At 45.4% G+C, this 17,478-nt stretch overlaps 1 protein-coding gene across 1 annotated transcript in view; it reads right to left on the reverse strand.

Annotated features, from left to right (window-relative positions):
* ATP7B (ATPase copper transporting beta) overlaps positions 1-8,425 on the reverse strand; it is a 55,514-nt gene extending 47,089 nt beyond the window's left edge. The window contains exon 1 of the mRNA XM_007193702.2: positions 7,944-8,425. Within this exon, the coding sequence (XP_007193764.2) occupies positions 7,944-8,180 (237 nt within the window). The 5' untranslated portion in view covers positions 8,181-8,425. The remainder of the gene's footprint in view (positions 1-7,943) is intronic.
* Positions 8,426-17,478: the final 9,053 nt, after the last annotated feature.

Raw genomic sequence — 17,478 nt, forward strand, 5'->3', positions numbered from 1 at the left:
TCCTCTAAAGAACATTTTCACATCTATGTGTTTAAATATCGGCCCTTCCGATTTGTTGTGAATTTCTTGAAGGGATGTCTGACAGTCTTGGGTAGGAGTTCCAGCCTTGTCTGAGCAAATCCAAGCCTCAGGTTTCTTAGGTGTAAAAGGAGGTAACAATAACGCCCACCCCAGTTCTGCAGGGAGGCCTGAATGCTAAGAGGACTTAAAAGGCTAACGTCATAAATGTTTGAAAATGACTGACTATGAAGACAAACGTGGCCTCATTTGATCTTCAAAAGCGGTCCAGGGAAGTAGGCAGGGAACTTGTTATTCTCCACCGTTTTACTGATAAGAACTAATCATTAAAACTTGTGTACGTATTCCCCCACGCCCCCCGCAACCCCTTCAAACTGTCCTTTAACACTGGCTCACAAAGGTCCAGAAAGAACTTCCAGTGAGAATTATTTACAGTTTGTCTACTGAAAAAACAAGCCAAAACTCAGGTATTAATTAGTTCAGACACTGAAGAGGGCGCACAGTGTGCCTGGACTGTGTGGGCCCCAGCCTGACCTCTGGCCTCAGGGCCACCCCCAGCCCTGCTGTTCACTGCGTACTTTCTGGGAAATTCCACGCAAATGACCATTTACTGCCTGTTTCTTTCTCTTGACCACGATGAGGAAAAATATAAACCCTTACTGAAAAACTGAAGGCACTGTATCATTATTTGCCCAGGAGAAAAAAAGAGAATAAAATTAACAACAAATAAAATTAACAAACCTCAGCACATACAGACAACATAGGTTGTTTTCCACGTACAAAAAAAATAAAAATTTAGAAATTCACAAACTCTAAGACCTCTCCAAGAAGCACTTCCCAATAGTACCTCAGAAACCCCGTTCGCAATCTCACTCCACACAGTTTCACTATCAGCCGTTCCAGAGAATTCCGTTGCTTTTAACTTACACCTACTGTAACAATTATTCCATCAGACATTTATCAATTAACGGCATTTTTTTCTGCTTCAGAATCTTCTCTGATAACACTCTATATTTCAAGCCTCTCCCAAAGAAATTTTAAATAGCAGGCCTGTCACTAGCAAGCAACTGTCATTATCTTAGAATATTTTTTTACATTTGAATGAAACAGTCTGAGTGAGAACCATAAGGTCATAATTCCCTAGTCATTTCCCAGAATGATGGTAAGATCATGATATAAAAGACCTACGTTAGATACATGCAATGTTATGACCGGTTAGAAAAAAATGTCACACAAACAATGTTAAGTTAATTCGGGTATTTATATTATATGATGGAAGTCAACGAACTTGGGATTATTCTTCTTGTTAATTATTATTATTGATAAATTTGTATATGGTCATCAGATTTGATGAAATAATGCCATTATTTTATCACACAGAAATGTACACTATAATGGCTAATGAAGGTAGTGGTTTCTACCTAGAATTATAGGTATGACCAGCTGTACAGAAAACAAATATTCCTTTGAAAGACTTAGGTATAAACTTAATATTTATAATTTATGCTAATCTATAAATGCACGATAGGAACTTGCTACTTGAAATAATCCTCAGAAAAAGAAATGTAAGTGGTTGATAAACCTTTTCAAAAATAATAATAATAATATACAGTCAATTAATATTTGATAAGGGAGCCAAGAATACTTAACAGAGAAAAGGCAGTCTTTTCAATAAGTGGTGCTGGGAAACTGGGTATTCACATGTAGAATGAAAGAATGAAATTGGGACCCTGTCTTACACCACTCACAAAGATTAACTCTAATGGGTTAGAGACTTACATGCAATACCAGAAACCATAAAACTTCTAGAAGAAAACATAGGGAAAAAAGCTCCTTGACATGGGTCTTAGCAATGATTTTTTGGATATGATATGGAAAGCACAAGCAACCAAATAAAAAATAAACAGATGGAACTACATCAAACTAAAAAGCTTCTACACAGCAAAAGAAACAATCCACAAAATTAAAAGACAGCCTACAGAACGGAAAAAAATATTTGCAAACCATATCTCTGATAAAGGGTTAATGTTCAAAATACATAAAGAATTCATACAACTGGGCTTCCCTGGTGACGCAGTGGTTAAGAGTCTGCCTGCCAGTGCAGGGGACAGTGCAGGTTTGAGCACTGGTCCGGGAAGATCCCACATGCCGTGGAGCAACTAAGCCCATGCGCCACAACTACTGAGCCTGTGCTCTAGAGCTGGTGAGCCACAACTACTGAGCCCGCATGCCACAACTACTGAAGCCCATGCACCTAGGGCCCGTGCTCCGCAACAAGAGAACCCGCCGCAATGAGAAGTCCGCGCACCACAACAAAGAGTAGCTCCCGCTGGCCGCAACTAGAGAAAGCCCACCGGCAGCAACGAAGACCCAACACAGCCAAAAATAAATAAATAAAATAAATTTAAATAAAGAATTCATACAACTCAATAGCAAAAAAAATTAATCCAATTAAAAATAGGAAGAGGAACTGAATAGACATTTTTCCAAAGACATACAAAGAGCCAATAGATGCATGTAAAGGTGACAAACATCACCAATCATCAGAGAAATGCAAATCAAAACCACAATGAGATATGACTTCATACCTGTTAGAATGGTTATCAACAAAAAGGCAAGAGATACCACCATATGGCCCAGCAATCCCACTACTGTGCATATACCCTGAGAAAACCATAATTCAAAAAGAGTCATGTACCACAATGTTCACTGCAGCTCTATTTACAATAGCCAGGACATGGAAGCAACCTAAGTGTCCATCGACAGATGAATGGCTAAAGAAGATGTGGCACATATATACAATGGAACATTACTCAGCCATAAAAAGAAATGAAATTGAGTTATTTGTAGTGAGGTGGATGGACCTAGAGCCTGTCATACAGAGTGAAGTCAGTCAGAAAGAGAAAAACAAATACTGTATGCTAACACATATATATGGAATCTAAAAAAAAAAAAAGGTTCTGAAGAACCTAGGGGCAGGACAGGAATAAAGATGCAGACATACAGAATGGACTTGAGGACACGGGGAGGGGGAAGGGTAAGCTGGGACGAAGTGAGAGAGTGTCATGGACATATATACACTACCAAATGTAAAATAGATAGCTAGTGGGAAGCAGCCACATAGCACAGGGAGACCAGCTCGGTGTTTTGTGACCACCTAGAGGGGTGGGATAGGGAGGGTGGGAGGAAGACGCAAGAGGGAGGGGATATGGGGATATATGTATAGGTATAGCTGATTCACTCTGTTGTACAGCAGAAACTAACACAACACTGTAAAGCAATTATATTCCAATAAAGATGTTTAAAAAAAAAAAAAGGCAAGAGATAACAAATGCTAGTGAGGATGTGCAAAAAAGGGAACCCTTGTGCACCGTTGGTGGGAATGTAAATTGTTACAGCTACAGTGGAAAACAGTATGGAGGTTCCTCAAAAAATTGAAAATAGAACTACCATATAATCCAGCAATTCCACTCCTGGGTATTTATTTAAAGGAAATGAAAACACTGTGTTGAAGAGATATATGCACCCCCACGTTCACAGCAGCATTATTTACAATAGCAAAGACATGGAAACAACCTAAGTGTCCATCAATAGATGAATGGATATAGAAAATGTGGTATATATACACAATGGAATATTATTTAGCCATAAAAAAAGGAAATCCCACCATTTGTGACAACATGGATGGACCTTGAGGGCATTATGCTAAATCAGACAGAGAAAGACAAATACTGTATGACGTCACTTATATGTGGAATCTAAAACAAAAAGGAAAAAAAAAACAACTCAGAAAAAGAGATCAGATTTGTGGTTACCCGAGGCGGCGGGGGGGAGGGGGAATAGGATGAAGGTGGTCAAAAGCTACAAACTTCCAGTTATAAGACAAATACATACTAGGGATGTCATGCACAACATGACGGCGATAGTTAACACTGCTGTATGGTATATATGAAAGTTGTTATGAGGGTAAATCCTGAGTTCTCATCACAAGAAAAAAAAACATTTTTTTCCCTTTTAAAAAAAAAATCTATATGAGATGATGGATGTCACTCACTATATGAGATGATGTTGGTAGAAAAGTAAATTTACACAACCTTTTTGAGAACAATGAAGCAATATCTGTCAAGATATTAAATGCCCATTGCCTTTGTCCCAGTAATTCCATTTCTGGGTATTTCATCATATAGCTATACAGTGACATGAGAATGTCCATTGGTACACTCACTAGTGAAAACGTGGAAACCATCTAAATATTCTTCTATAGAGAACAGGTTACATAAAGTATCCATCCAATAGAATTTTATGTCGTGGCTTTTTAAAAAAGGTGAATTTACATGTATTGACATGGAAAGACATCCCTGGTAGATTAAAGGGGGAAAAAGTTGCAGAACTGTGTAAGAGTATACACTGTTCCCTATTTTTCTAGAGGAAGAGAGCCACACTTCTATATTTTGTTATTGATGTTTATATCCAGCAGACACTAATTTTAGGGGAAAATAAAGAAATACAAGTTCTCTAGAAATGTGAATAATACTGTATGTAGTACGGTTGATGATGATCCCATGACAATTTGCTAGTGACATCTTTAAGTGACTAGATCACCCCCTTCAGCCATTTTTTTCCTTTACTCAGCAGGGGTGCACCTGTGCCAGCTGGGCTGTCTTGGTTTCCTCTAGGCAAAAATAAAACCCAGCCTGCCCACCCTCACCCAGCACAGACTCCTGTAGGTTGCTTTCTAAAATGGCTAAGCCCACAACCCAACACTTAATCACAGTCATCAATCAGTTCAGTGCTTCCAACATCAGTCCTCCCTCCTGCCACAGAAATCACTTCTGGTTCGCGTATTTGTTCACTCACTCAACAGCTTACTTACCGTAGACTGATACACTGCCCGATGTGGAAGAGAAAGACACGTAACACGGCGGCCTGGCTTGGCGACAGCCGTCAGGAAGGCCATGGGAGAGGAGGCCCAGGCAGGCAGTGCTGAGCAGAAAGGGGAACTCCCTACGCCCTCCAGCTGGATCGAGGGCCAGGAACCTCCGCTGCCCACGACTCCCCAGAGGGGTTCTGAGAGGCAGCAGCCTGTTTCTTTCCAGGCCATCGTCCCGGGCCTGAGAGGAAACAAGAGCCCCGGGGAGGCCTGTGGACGCAGGGCCAGAAGAGCCAGGCCAGGGCGCTGAGGCCCCCACCTTCTCCTCTTTGGTGAGCGCGCTCCTGGCAGGGTAGGGGTGGTGGTGGAGTAACTGCCTGGGAGGCCCACCAGGCGTGGCCTGACCCACGGAGGCTGCTCACGCCAGCGACGAGGAGAATCTAACATAGCGGGGAGGGAGGGATGGCCTCCCCAGACTATGCTTTGACCAGTTATGCCTTTCAGAAAGGCACTTCCCCCTCTGTCCAAAACACAGAAGAAACTGACCCCTTGCCCAACATCACGTCTTCATTCTAAACCGCATAGAACATACTCTACGTGGTATGAGAAATGTAAATACAAGCACACAAATCCACTAACCACAAACACAATTTTGAAATGTTTTCTTCAGAGCAGCTACCTGCGTCTTTTGTGAACAATGCGTAACCTAAAAGCTAACTTTTCATTCACTGTGGATTAGCAGCTCTGCAATACTCATGTTTTCAAACCCTATCTCACCCAACATGTTAAATACTTCCCTGTCCCAACAGAAAAGCAAGGGGCCTGTCCTCAGACAGACCTGGTATTAAATCCTTCAGGCAGATTAACTAACCTCTTTTTTTTTTAAATAAATAAATTTATTTATTTATTTATTTATTTATGGCTGTGTTGGGTCTTCATTGCTGCACACGGGCTTTCTCCAGTTGGCGGCGAGCGGGGGCTACCCTTCGTTGCGGTGGGCGGGCTTCTCTTGCGGTGGCTTCTCTTGTTGCGGAGAATGGGCCCTAGGCGTGCGGGCTTCAGTAGTTGTGGCAAGCGGGCTCAGTAGTTGTGGCTCGCGGGCTTAGTTGCTCTGCGGCACGTGGGATCTTCCCCAACCAGGGATCAAACCCGTGTTCCCTGCATTGGCAGGAGGATCCTTAACCTCTGTGCCACCAGGGAAGTCCCCAGATTACCTAACCTCTTGATCTCAGGTTTCTGTTTGTTAAAGGAGGATAATGATTAAATGAGGTGACAAGTCCCTTCCACATACCAAGTACTAAATAAGATAGCTCTCAAGTAGATCCAGAGTTTGATTTATAGCAGACTTTGAGTCAATACACCACTGTAACAGTGAACAAATACTCAATTGTAACTGACACAGCGGCGGTTTTTATCATTAACCAGCTACTACAAATTTCCCCCATTTGAGGGTAATTAATTTAAATTATATAATGTATATGCATGTGTATGTGTGTGTGTGTGTGTGTGTATATATATCCACAAAATATTAAGTAAAAAATAGAAGGTATATAGTACTACGTACACATACACAAACTCACGTATACATATTCACGTGTGTAGTGGCAAAATGGCTGAAGTCTGTGGCTGTTTCCATTTTCTTCATATTTTGCCATATTCCCCTTGCCTCATGTTAAATTTGTTTTGTATAATGAGCAGGTGTTGCTTTTACAATCAGAGCTTCAGAAAAAAATAGTTGCAACTGTGCTCAGATGGATTAACTGGCTGACAGAGTTCTACCAGACATTCAGAGAGCACCAAACACATCTCCGCGCTGGGAGTCCTGCTGAAGATCATTTCGGCAGAGATGATACCATTGTGCGTTTACAGAGTACTCGACAAGGTGCTTTCATGTCCCAGAGAGGCAGGACTTCTCATTCCAGGAATCTGAAGCTGGAGGAGTCCAAGGCTCACCTGCCAGGTCCCACAGGCCAGCAAGGGCGCAGATCTGCACCTGACTCTTTTGCGGCCACAGCCTCTACCCCGGCCTCCAGCCTGGCCTCCAGCCCAGAGCCCTCCTTTCTGAAGGGCTCGCAGGCCAGTTTCAGGTTGCTTTCCTCATTCCATGAGGTTGGAAGTGGCCATTAAAAACAATTAGAATATTTCACATTCAAATACCTCAGACATAGGCTGAATTATGTCAAGTAGTAGTTTGAACATTTTAAAGAAATGCTCTCAAAAAAAAAAGAAGAAAGAAATGCTCTCAAGCATTTTACAAAAAAAAAAAAAAAATTATTTTGCTATCTTAAGACATTCAACTAGAAACATAAAAGTTGACTGTGCACTGCATAAATGGATGTTCATAAATCTCCATCAACATACAAATATCTCTTGCATAGTACATTTCAAAAATCTCTACTCACAAAATTTCCCTTACTTTTAAAGACTTTTTAAACAATTAACACCAGAAGAAACAAAAATAACTCTTCAAGGAGCAAAAAGGACTTATGAAAACTTCCCTTTATATCTAAGTAGTATTTTTTTTTCCATCTACTCACGTCAATGAAAAGGACCCCACACAGACCACCAGTCCCACCCAGAAATGCTGCTGAAGCACCATTTTTACAAAGCATTAGTTACACCGCCCTGCTTTTGAACATGACCTGACGTTTGGGTTAACAAACCTTTCGTTTGCTTAAGAAGAGCGGGTTCACTGGGCAGCAACATTTTCAAAATGTTTATTTAGCTGAAATGTGAAGATTAACAAAATAAGGTAAACACGTTAAAAAATAAAAAGAAGGAAAAGATCCATTTTTGTCTGATTTGCGTTTTGGGAAACTTGTGCACCACAGAGGTTTACAAAATATCCTGAAAATAAGAAGCAACAAAAGCCAAGATTTATCCACCATGGACTTAATCTCTGGAAAATTCCCCTGGACTCCTGGCTCACTCCCTACCCCAGAGCTGCTCCTGGCCCCTCTGGCGTAAGACACGCGGGAAACCTCCATCTATATATATCCTGGAGCTTTTATTAAAAGCCCTCCTGGCTTTTCAGCCCTTCTCCAACGGCACTCACCTGCTTGGAACTGACCTCCTGTGTTCTAGTCAAAACTTTCTGTGAAAATTCTCCCTTCTCTGATGGGGGAGAGCGTTCCTCCGCCGAAATCACTGGTCTGGAGGAGCCCGTGGCCCTAGGGCTCCTCCTGAAGGACCACCGCTTGTGAACAGACAGCAGGGTCACCTGTGGATCACCCAGAGTCACCAGGAAGGACGGCTCAGGGCTCCCAGGTGTCTGGCCCCCAGCTCTCTCCATCGCCGTGTTCACAGTCACACCTTCACCTCCGCACAACAGCAGTTCACCTTCTCCAGGCTATTTGGTCATGTTAGAAGAAAACGCTCGAAAAGCGTCCCCCTAACTAGCAGAGGAGAGGCTAACTCGGAGGCCGAGTCACGCAGGTTCCCCTCTGCCCCGGAGCCAGCCCGGGAGAGGCTGCCAGCCAAGCCTTCAGGAACTTGAGCAGGCTGCACACCGCTGTATATATACTTGCTCTTGTTTATCTACCCCTATCAAACCAATTGGCATCCTCTCACTCATCCACTGCATCCGGCACTGGGGATGTTTGCACACGGCCCCGCGCGTACCCAGCGCTGCTAGGACACCCGGCTGGCGTGTACAGGAGCCCAGCACGCAATCACGTCCCCACACTGAGCAGTTTCCTTTTGGCCCTGTGCACTCCCCAAGAGACCAGCCTGGAGGCAGGGGAGAAACGTCACTTCCTTTTACTACCAAACTTCGAGCGCTTTCTTGGAATAACTTCAGCTGCCTCTTCCATAGCTCCAGCGCTGGCGGGGTGCAGATCACTAGGGGAGAAAAGTATTTCCCAGGCAACAGGACTTGCTTTTTCAAGAAGGTGTAAGAGAGTTCCATGTCTCCTGCAGCTTTGTTCTCCCTTGGACCAACAGCTTGACTTCACTAAGAGCTGACTGCAGAAACTCACGGGCTAACAAGACTCATCCGTATTTTATATGTGGCAGAACCGTCGGGAACTAAGACGCAGTTCAGGCTTCTGAGGCTACCGCTGCTCCACAGGAGGATTAAGGGAAGGAGACACGCGACGGTGGCGTAGACAGTGGGGCAATCAGGGAGCCTTATGCTCTGCCGGGCAGCCCCGCCTACCTTCCCACCCTCGCCCACTCTGAGACAGGAAGGAGGCGACCTCACCCCCCATGGGAGGAACAGCTCCGCCAGCCACCAGCCCTGGCAGCACCTCCTGCGGCAAGCACGTGCAGGGTGTCCACACTGAGGACGGAATTGAGTCAGTTGGTAAAACGGTTACTCTGTGTCCTGGCTTACTCCCCCCAGCTGAATGTGCCCTTAGTCGGGGAAGAGGGGGTCCCAGGGGCGTGCACCAGAAGAGGGCATTTAGAACCACGTCCTCTTCTGCTCAAGGTCACTGCGGACTCTGCCTCTTTATGGGTTGCCTACAATCACCCCTCCTCCCCCATTAAAACTGCCATCGCTGCCCCCCAAGAACTCCTGACCAAGAGACGTGTTCTCTCTGAGAGAAGGCGGGCTCACCACGGGTCCATTCCCCACGGGTCAGTCCTTCAAGACCCTTCCTTAGTCTTCCGCCTCTCATTTAGTCCGTGGAGATGTAACTACTTGTTTGCTCCCACTTCCGAAACACGCTCAGGTCAGCCAGCTCCCAACTGTGTCTGAGTTGGCTTGTCTTCCATGTGCTCAAAAAAGAATCCACCTCCACTTCCAAGAAATGCCATTCAAATCAGTGACCCAAAAAGGAAAGGCACGTTTGATGCCAAGGACCTTGGCCCCCAAACCCATGCAGGAGTCAGCGTAGATGAGCCTGGTGTACCCGTGATCACTCAAATCCTACTTCCTTACCTAAGGCTTTCATGTTTCCTGATAGGATCTGTCAGGAGCTATATATGCCTGCTGACCACCTCACGTCTTCTTTATTGGGCATCATAAGTGTGTTTCCATCTCTTTGAGCACCAGGTTAAAAAATTTTTTTTTTACCATTTTGGGTGGAAATCCTCCCCAAAGGTCATTTATCTTTCTGTTATCTTTTCAAATATGAGTTACTACTCTTAGTTCAATTTTTCCTTGGTGATACGGGATCATTATCTGCTTCTGTGCTGTAGCTATGAATAGTTAATAAGGAAAGTATGTTGGCCTCATATGTTCTAAGTGCTTTTGAACAGTCTACCCCGTTAGCATAATAACTATGGAAAATTTGAATACTTTACTGTAAAATAATTTTAATTCTCCTAAATGGTCACTCAGACTCAGAACACAGCCAGAAGAGGGAGGCTGGGCCAGGTTAGGCTGTAAAGGGTAGGAAGTTTAGACTTTATCCTGTGGATGGGGGAGAACCACCAGTTTTGAAGCAGAGGACTTACATGATTACGTTTGTGATTTAGAAATAGTTTGGGCAGGCATGAGAACTCAGAGGAGGCGGGATTATAGAGTTACAAGGAGCAGAGAAAACGAATAGGAGAGTGGGATTAATAGCAGAGGAGGCCCTCAGGGCTCCGAGATCAAGAGATCACAGCAGGTGACGCAAGAGAGGACCTGAGGGTGACATGCCATTTCCAGTTTGGCAGAGAGGAGGAGGAACTGGGTGGGGGGCAATTCTGGGGATGGAAATGGTGGATTCGCCCTGGTTCCTTTGGAATCTAAGGGACCTGCAAAGCAGCCAGGACATGAGCCAGGCTCCCAGACTAAAGAATCAAGTCCAAACTCCCCTTTCTGGAACCAGCCCCTCTCCTCACACCTGACCCCTAGGTTCCCGCCCCTCCCCATCTGATCCTCCTTATCCCTTAAGTCCTGCCTCTCAGGGAGTCGCCTCCACCCAGCCTGGCGGGGCTCCCTCCCTTATCTGAATTCCAGTATCACTAAAGCCAACACCACAGACCTGGCAGGTATTATTGGGGAACCAGCCTTCTCCCTCCACGGAGGATGCACTCAGCTAAGTCCATAGTTGGCCAAGCATGCGCTCAGCACCAGGTGGTTTGTCGAAAGCCTGCTTTTGGTTTTAAGGTTCGTTGGATTCACTGGCAAAATAACCGCTCATTACACAAAAATAAACAGCTTTAATCAATTCTTTAATGAAAGGTGATTAAACTTAATTTGAATATACAATCATTAGAAGGAAAGGAATAAGAATATTAGAGACACACAACAGAGTATACATCACTGAATTGGGCCGACACCTACTTCCAGATCCAAACAGCAGCTGGGAAGTCCCAAGGGACAGCAATCTGGAGCCCCAGTTGGGAAGGGTCCCGGGCGGTGCGTCCACCCCACGGACGAGACTTCAGATTGGAGTTCTGGGGGCTTCCGTTTATAATCCCAGGCCGCAAATGGATATCATCAGTTTGCGTGCAAAAATGCAGCTCTGGATACACTTTAGCAATGCTGTTGGGTTCATCATGTGAGTCACAAGATTTTCCAGACCCCGCAGGACTGGCCAGGTCCCCGGGGCTCAAGAAATTCCAAGACCCACTCCCTTTCTGATCGTAAGGGTCACCTGACTTGCTAGCAGCAACTGTTAGGTGTGCAAGCAAGCACGGTCCAGGTAGGGTCACAGGTCGGGCAGAGGCCTGCTTCTGTCTCTGAAACCTGAACAAGACTACTTGATGAATTTTCCCAACACCAGGAAACATGTAAGCTCCTAGAAGACAAGGTCCTTATGTCTCATCTGCCCATAGATTTAACGAGGTGATGAACAAATATCAGATGTTAAACAAACGCTCTCTGAGTTGGACTACAGACTGGATTTTCATGGTGTTCATGGAGGATATTCATCCTCATCACGATGCAAGGACAAACTCCATTAGTGTCTCGCACCCCTTCTAGAACTACCAGGCTTCAAGTGTCTTCCTTGCACTAAAATATCTTGCCTCCCACCTGTACAAAGTTTTTCAGCAACTTTCCAAAGTAAAATGCATCTTGTTTCTCTCCTACCCACCTCCCCAGGCTCTGTGAGTCTTTTCGGTATAAAAAGAAAAATCGCTTTGGTGTCCCCTAAGCAATGCTATTGTAACCCGAGAAGCCTGGGCCCAGAGGCAGATGGGCGGCTCCTGTTTCCATGAACCTCGGGGACAAAGGACCCCGCTTGGAGGAGGTGCATCTGGCTCAAATATTTCAGCATTCACCAGGATTACCTGGCTCCACCCAGGGGGAGGCTTCTCAGAATGAACCCTGGGTCAGTCCTCCCAAGGCCGGCAGAGGAGCCGGGATCCCGTGACGGGACAGGAGGACAGAACCTGACACTAAGCTGTGTGCTGGGAAGCAGTGGCCCGGAAGGTTCCCATACACCGCAGAGGCCGAATGGGAGCACTGAAGATAAGTTAGTGCCTGAGAGCCAGACATTTACGTGCTTCGTGCAAAGGAAGACACAAGAGACACTTTCTGCCCTCGGGAGTTTATTAGCAAGTTCGGAGAGAAGACCAGTAGCGGAGAGTGTTGATGTAGAAAGAAACCACTCTGACATGAGGTGCTGGGGGTGAAGGAGGACTTGCCAAAGGAAGGACTTGTGGACTGTGGGGTCTGCTCCGTGCGCCCCCGGGAACTGGCCATTCTGAGACTGAAACAGCTAGCGCAGCGTGACTTTTATACTAGCTTGTGAGCAAGGCAGGAAACAAAAACAACTACAAGACGCCACCTAGGCAAGCTCACTGGAGGCAGTGCTCTTCAACAAAACTGCGTGTGGCTGAACAGCCCGGAGGGAAAAAAATGATAATAGTTCCACATTAGGAAGAGACTGCATGGGGCCTAAAAGAGAAACACGGAGATTCTATCAGAGTCAAAGCCAACCCTGGGACTCTGCAGTGAATCACATGTGCCTTCAACTTCCTTGGCTGCCCTCCTTATCTGGGGCCAACGCTGCTCACCTCTAAGTTCCCACACTCTCCAGGTCTGTCTCCTCGGAGCTCGACAAGGATAAAATACAACACGCCCAGGCTGGCTGGCCACGCTCTGATTCCTGACCACCAACCTGGAGAAGCCTCGGTGCCACCGGCAGTCCAGCTCCGTCTCCCTGGTCCTCACCCTCCAGGCTGGGGTCCCACACCCTCCCTCCTCCGCAGACCTCCATGCCCCCCCATCCTCCGTCTCCAATCATGAGCGTGCTCCCTGCTTCCCGAAACAAAGGATCAGAAAAGAACCTGCAGACATCTCAGCCATCCGCCCACCTGATTAGAGCCTAGGGAGCTGTAAGGACCCCAAGGTCAGCCGCCAGGTACCCACAGCTCCTGGTTTTCCTCCTACCCCCTGGCAGCTCCTCCTCAGAGTCCTTCACGAGAGACAAGTCCCCAGACCTCTGAGGGCTGGAGTGGCTCCCAGCTCAGCCCTTGGCTTTCTTCCCTGTCTGTACTCCTTGTGATCTCATTCAGTCCAGTAGAAATACCACCTTATAGGGACTTCCCTGGTGGTCCAGTGGTTAAGAATCCACCTTCCAAGCAGGGGACATGGGTTCAATCCCTGGTCCGGGAACTAAGATCCCACATGTCACAAGGCAACTAAGCCCATGTGCTCTGGAGCCCACGGGCCACAACTACTGAGGTCGCACACCACAACAAAGATCCCACGTGCCGCAACTAAGACCCGACGCGGCCAAATAAATAAATAAATAAATATTAAAAAAAGAAAGAAATACCACCTATAGCCAGTAACTCCCAAACTCCACACTTATGGACCCAAAAGCTTAATTAACACCTCCTGTTAGATATTTAATATGCATCTCAAATGTTAACTTGTCTAAGACTGAGCTCCCGATATGATGTCCCTAAAGAAAAATAATGTCGCCTGCCATTCAAGTTCTACAAGGATCAAGCCATAAGCAGCTGCAGTCACCCACCGAAAGTGCATGCTACTGGGAATTCAGGCTGGAGAAAAACAGGAAACATTCTGTGTTTCGGATATGCTGGCCCTGAGACAGTTAAGATGCATACCTAAGGAAAAATTTCAATGAGTCCAGATTCTTGCATCTTCCCATGCAAAGAAAAGCACTAAAATCATTAACTTGAGAAGTCTGTGCTTTGTGATTAGCTGTGATCTTTTTATATTTGACTACATGTTTTTTCCAGCAAAAAAATCATATGTATATCCTGGCTCTTCCCTTGCCTCTTTGGAACAGTTTCTCAGAGTAAACCGAGAGGCTGTCTCCTGGTCTAGAGAATTCAGTATGGTCCCCGAATAACACTGAAATTCACTGCTCTCACACTGTGCATTTTTTTTTAGTCCACATGCCCTCTCCCTGCTTCTTCCAGTCTTCCCCATCTTAGTAAATGGCAACTCCTTCCTTCCACTCGCTCAGGAAAGAAAACCTTGCATTCATCCTGGATGACAATCATCTCCTCCTTTCAAATTCACATATAAGTGTTCAGCAGATCCTGTCGGTTCTATCTCCGAAATACATTCAGCATCCAACCACTTCTCAGCAGCCCCACTACAACGCGGTGCAGGCCACCACCAGCACGTCTCACCCGCATTGCTAAAATAATCTCCACAGTGACCTCCTGGCTTCTGCTTTTACCTCCTAAAGTCAGTTCTCAAAACAACAGCCAGAGGAATCCTCTTAAAGTGGAAATGAGGAGGTCCCCCTAAAAACCCTTCACTCCAGGGGGTTTTCACGTACTTAGAGAAAAACCTAAAATCCTTACGATGGCCTAGAAGAACGGGTGGAGTTGGCCCCTCTCCCTCTCCCTTGCAGCCCATCCTCACACGCCTCACTCCTCTGCTAAGACCGTTCTGATGCTGCTGGTCCTGCGCAAAGCGAGGCACGCTCCGGCCTCAGGGCCTTTGTCCCGACTGCACCCCCCCACCCACCCCCACCCCCACCCCCCGCTTACAAATATCCCCGCCCCACACCCCTGTATCCAGATGACTCACTTCCTCTCCTTCTAATGTCCCTGCTCAAATGTCACCTTCTCAGGGGCTTCCTCAACTATCTTGGGTACAATTTCAAACATTCCCACTTCCTATGGTCCTTTCCTACTTATTTTTCTCCAGTGCTCAACTACTGCCTGATATAATAACATATATTTTACTGATTTGTTTACTGTCTCCCCAGTTAGGATGTAAGTTTCACAAGTGTAGGAACTGTCTATTTTCTTCACTCACTGCTATATTCCCAGCACGAAAACAGTGCTTGTGTGTTAAAGTTTCTCAGTGACTATTTGTTGAATGAATGAATGACAGAGCGTACCAAAAACAACTTACTTTATTTGCTTGCTATCAAACATGGACTGCTAAACTTTCAGACAGATATCCAACATTCAGAAGGCGCCCCAGGCAGAGCTGGCTCTCTCCTCCTTCACTTACCCATTCCTTTTTCCCTCCAAGCCAGCAGTCTAGGCTCAAATACTACAGTTAAAAAGAAATAGCAAGCCCCCTAATAAGAACCTGCTGTATAAAAAAATAAATTAAATAAAATTCAAAAATAAAAAAGAAATAACAAGCCTCAAATGCAGTCATTTGCCCCCCACTGCAGCAAATCAAGACTTAAATTGCAGTTTCAACCCCTCTCAGAAAGGTGACCTTTAAAACAGTCAATCTGAAATTTCCTAATCAACACTAGTGAGATAATCTGCACGATAAAGATTGCTGCCATTCCCTTCCCCCCGGCCAAAGATGTCCTGGCCCAAAATAATCCCCCCCCCATTTTGGCTGATACCTTCATGCCCCATCCTTCCACCTATAAGAGCCTTCCATTTTGTACCACTGCTCCTTGGAGCGGCCTTCTAGCACGAGGCAGGATGCCAGCCACTTCAAATTTACTCAGTAGTTTAACACTACCAAGAGGAGGCACTGACCTATGTGAGCAGGACAGGCTGGGTAGGGCTTGTGGCCACACGGAGAGCTCAAGCTCCACCTAAAAGAGGCAGCTCCTCCCAGCTCCTCCCAGCTCCCGGCAAATGGCCTGGGGTCACCAGAGTTTCCAAGAGAAGGGACGTAGCCAGAGTTTTACACATTAAAAATCTTCTAATTTTGAAATGCTGAAAACGGATGCAAAGTTCTGGCGAATGAAATGTAAGAAAAAGTTGTTTGTCAGGGCTCCTGAGGAGAATCAGGAGTTCAAAGAGAGGGCGGGTTTGTCCTCACCCCTTCCCCGTTTCTGCTGTGCACAGCATGAATTAGAGGGCTGGGGTCCTAGTAAGGCAACCACGAGAAAGCTGGTGTGGCTCTTCTAATGACAAAACAAAACTCGTATTTTATGGCAAGATAAGAAAAGTTTAAAACATAAAATTGTTCTCTGCCCGTGTGGGCCCCCTCCCTCCCCTTTGGTGTGTGTTGTGTGTCTGCGTTAACCCGACCTCCCTCCGTAGGAGACACCATTCCTTCTTAATCCTGTGAGGGGTCACGACTCCTTAGGAGATAACCTTCCTTCTTAATCTTCCGAGGGGTCATGATGACCCACTACTTGCTTTGTAAGTGCAGATCTGGATTGTGTAAACTGTCAATATTCTGTCATTTGACATAACCTTTGCCTCAAAAACTTATACAACTGTGCTTTGACCTCTAATGGGCAGAGCAGGCCTCAGAGCTTTCTCAGAGACTGTCTTCTGGGTTAGAATCCTCAGGTTAGCTCAAATAAAATTCTCCATTTCTTTCTTAGGTCAACTATTGATTAATTTTTTTGTCGACACTAATATCAAACAAGATAGACTTTAAAACAAACACTGTTATCAGAAACAAAGGTACATTTTATAATGATAAAAGTCAATCCATCAGGAAGATATAAAAGTCATAAATATATGCATCTAAAAACAGAATACAAACATAGATGAACCAAAAACTGACAGAAATGGAAAGAAAGACAATTCAACAGTAATAGCTGGATACTTCAAATCCACTTTGAATAACTGACAAAAACTAGGCAGAAGATCAACCAGGAAATATGTGATAGTATTTATAATAAGAAATACATATTTGGTCTTTGTTCCCTTTCTGGCACAGAGTTTCCAAAACACTTGGAATTTCCAAAGTGATGAAAAAGGTGTCTTTTGTTATGGCTAATGAGGTGACTTCTGGAAAGACCCTAGATCACCAAAGGATAGGAGCTGGTTGCCAGGGGAACCAAGGAGGTGATTACAGGGTTAGACCATTCAGTCCCACCCAGACCTCTGGGGAGGGTAGAGTGGCTGGAGATTGAGTTCAGTCACCAACAGCCAATGATTTAATCATTCATGCCTCCATAAAAACCCGGAAGGACTAGTCTTCTAGTTTCCAGGTTGGTGACCACGTGGAGATTTGGGGAGAGTGGCATGACCAGAGAGAACATGGAAGCTCTGTGCCCCTTGCCACATAATTTGCTGAATGCATCTCTACCATCTTGCTCTTCCTGAGTTGTAACCTTTTATAATACACTGGCAATCTAATAAGTAAATGTTTCTGAGTTCTGTGAGCTCCCTCAGCAAATTAAACCCAAAGAGGGGGTTATTGGAACCTCCGATCTATAGCCGGCTGGTCACAAGCACAGGTGACAACCTGGACTTGTGACTGGTGTCTGAAGTGGGGGGCGAAGGAGCCAGTCTTGCAGGACTGAGCCCTTAACCTGTGGGATCTGATGCTATTTCCAGAGAGA

This window comes from Balaenoptera acutorostrata, chromosome 18 (genome assembly GCF_949987535.1).
Source record: "Balaenoptera acutorostrata chromosome 18, mBalAcu1.1, whole genome shotgun sequence".
Classification (NCBI taxonomy): domain Eukaryota; kingdom Metazoa; phylum Chordata; class Mammalia; order Artiodactyla; family Balaenopteridae; genus Balaenoptera; species Balaenoptera acutorostrata.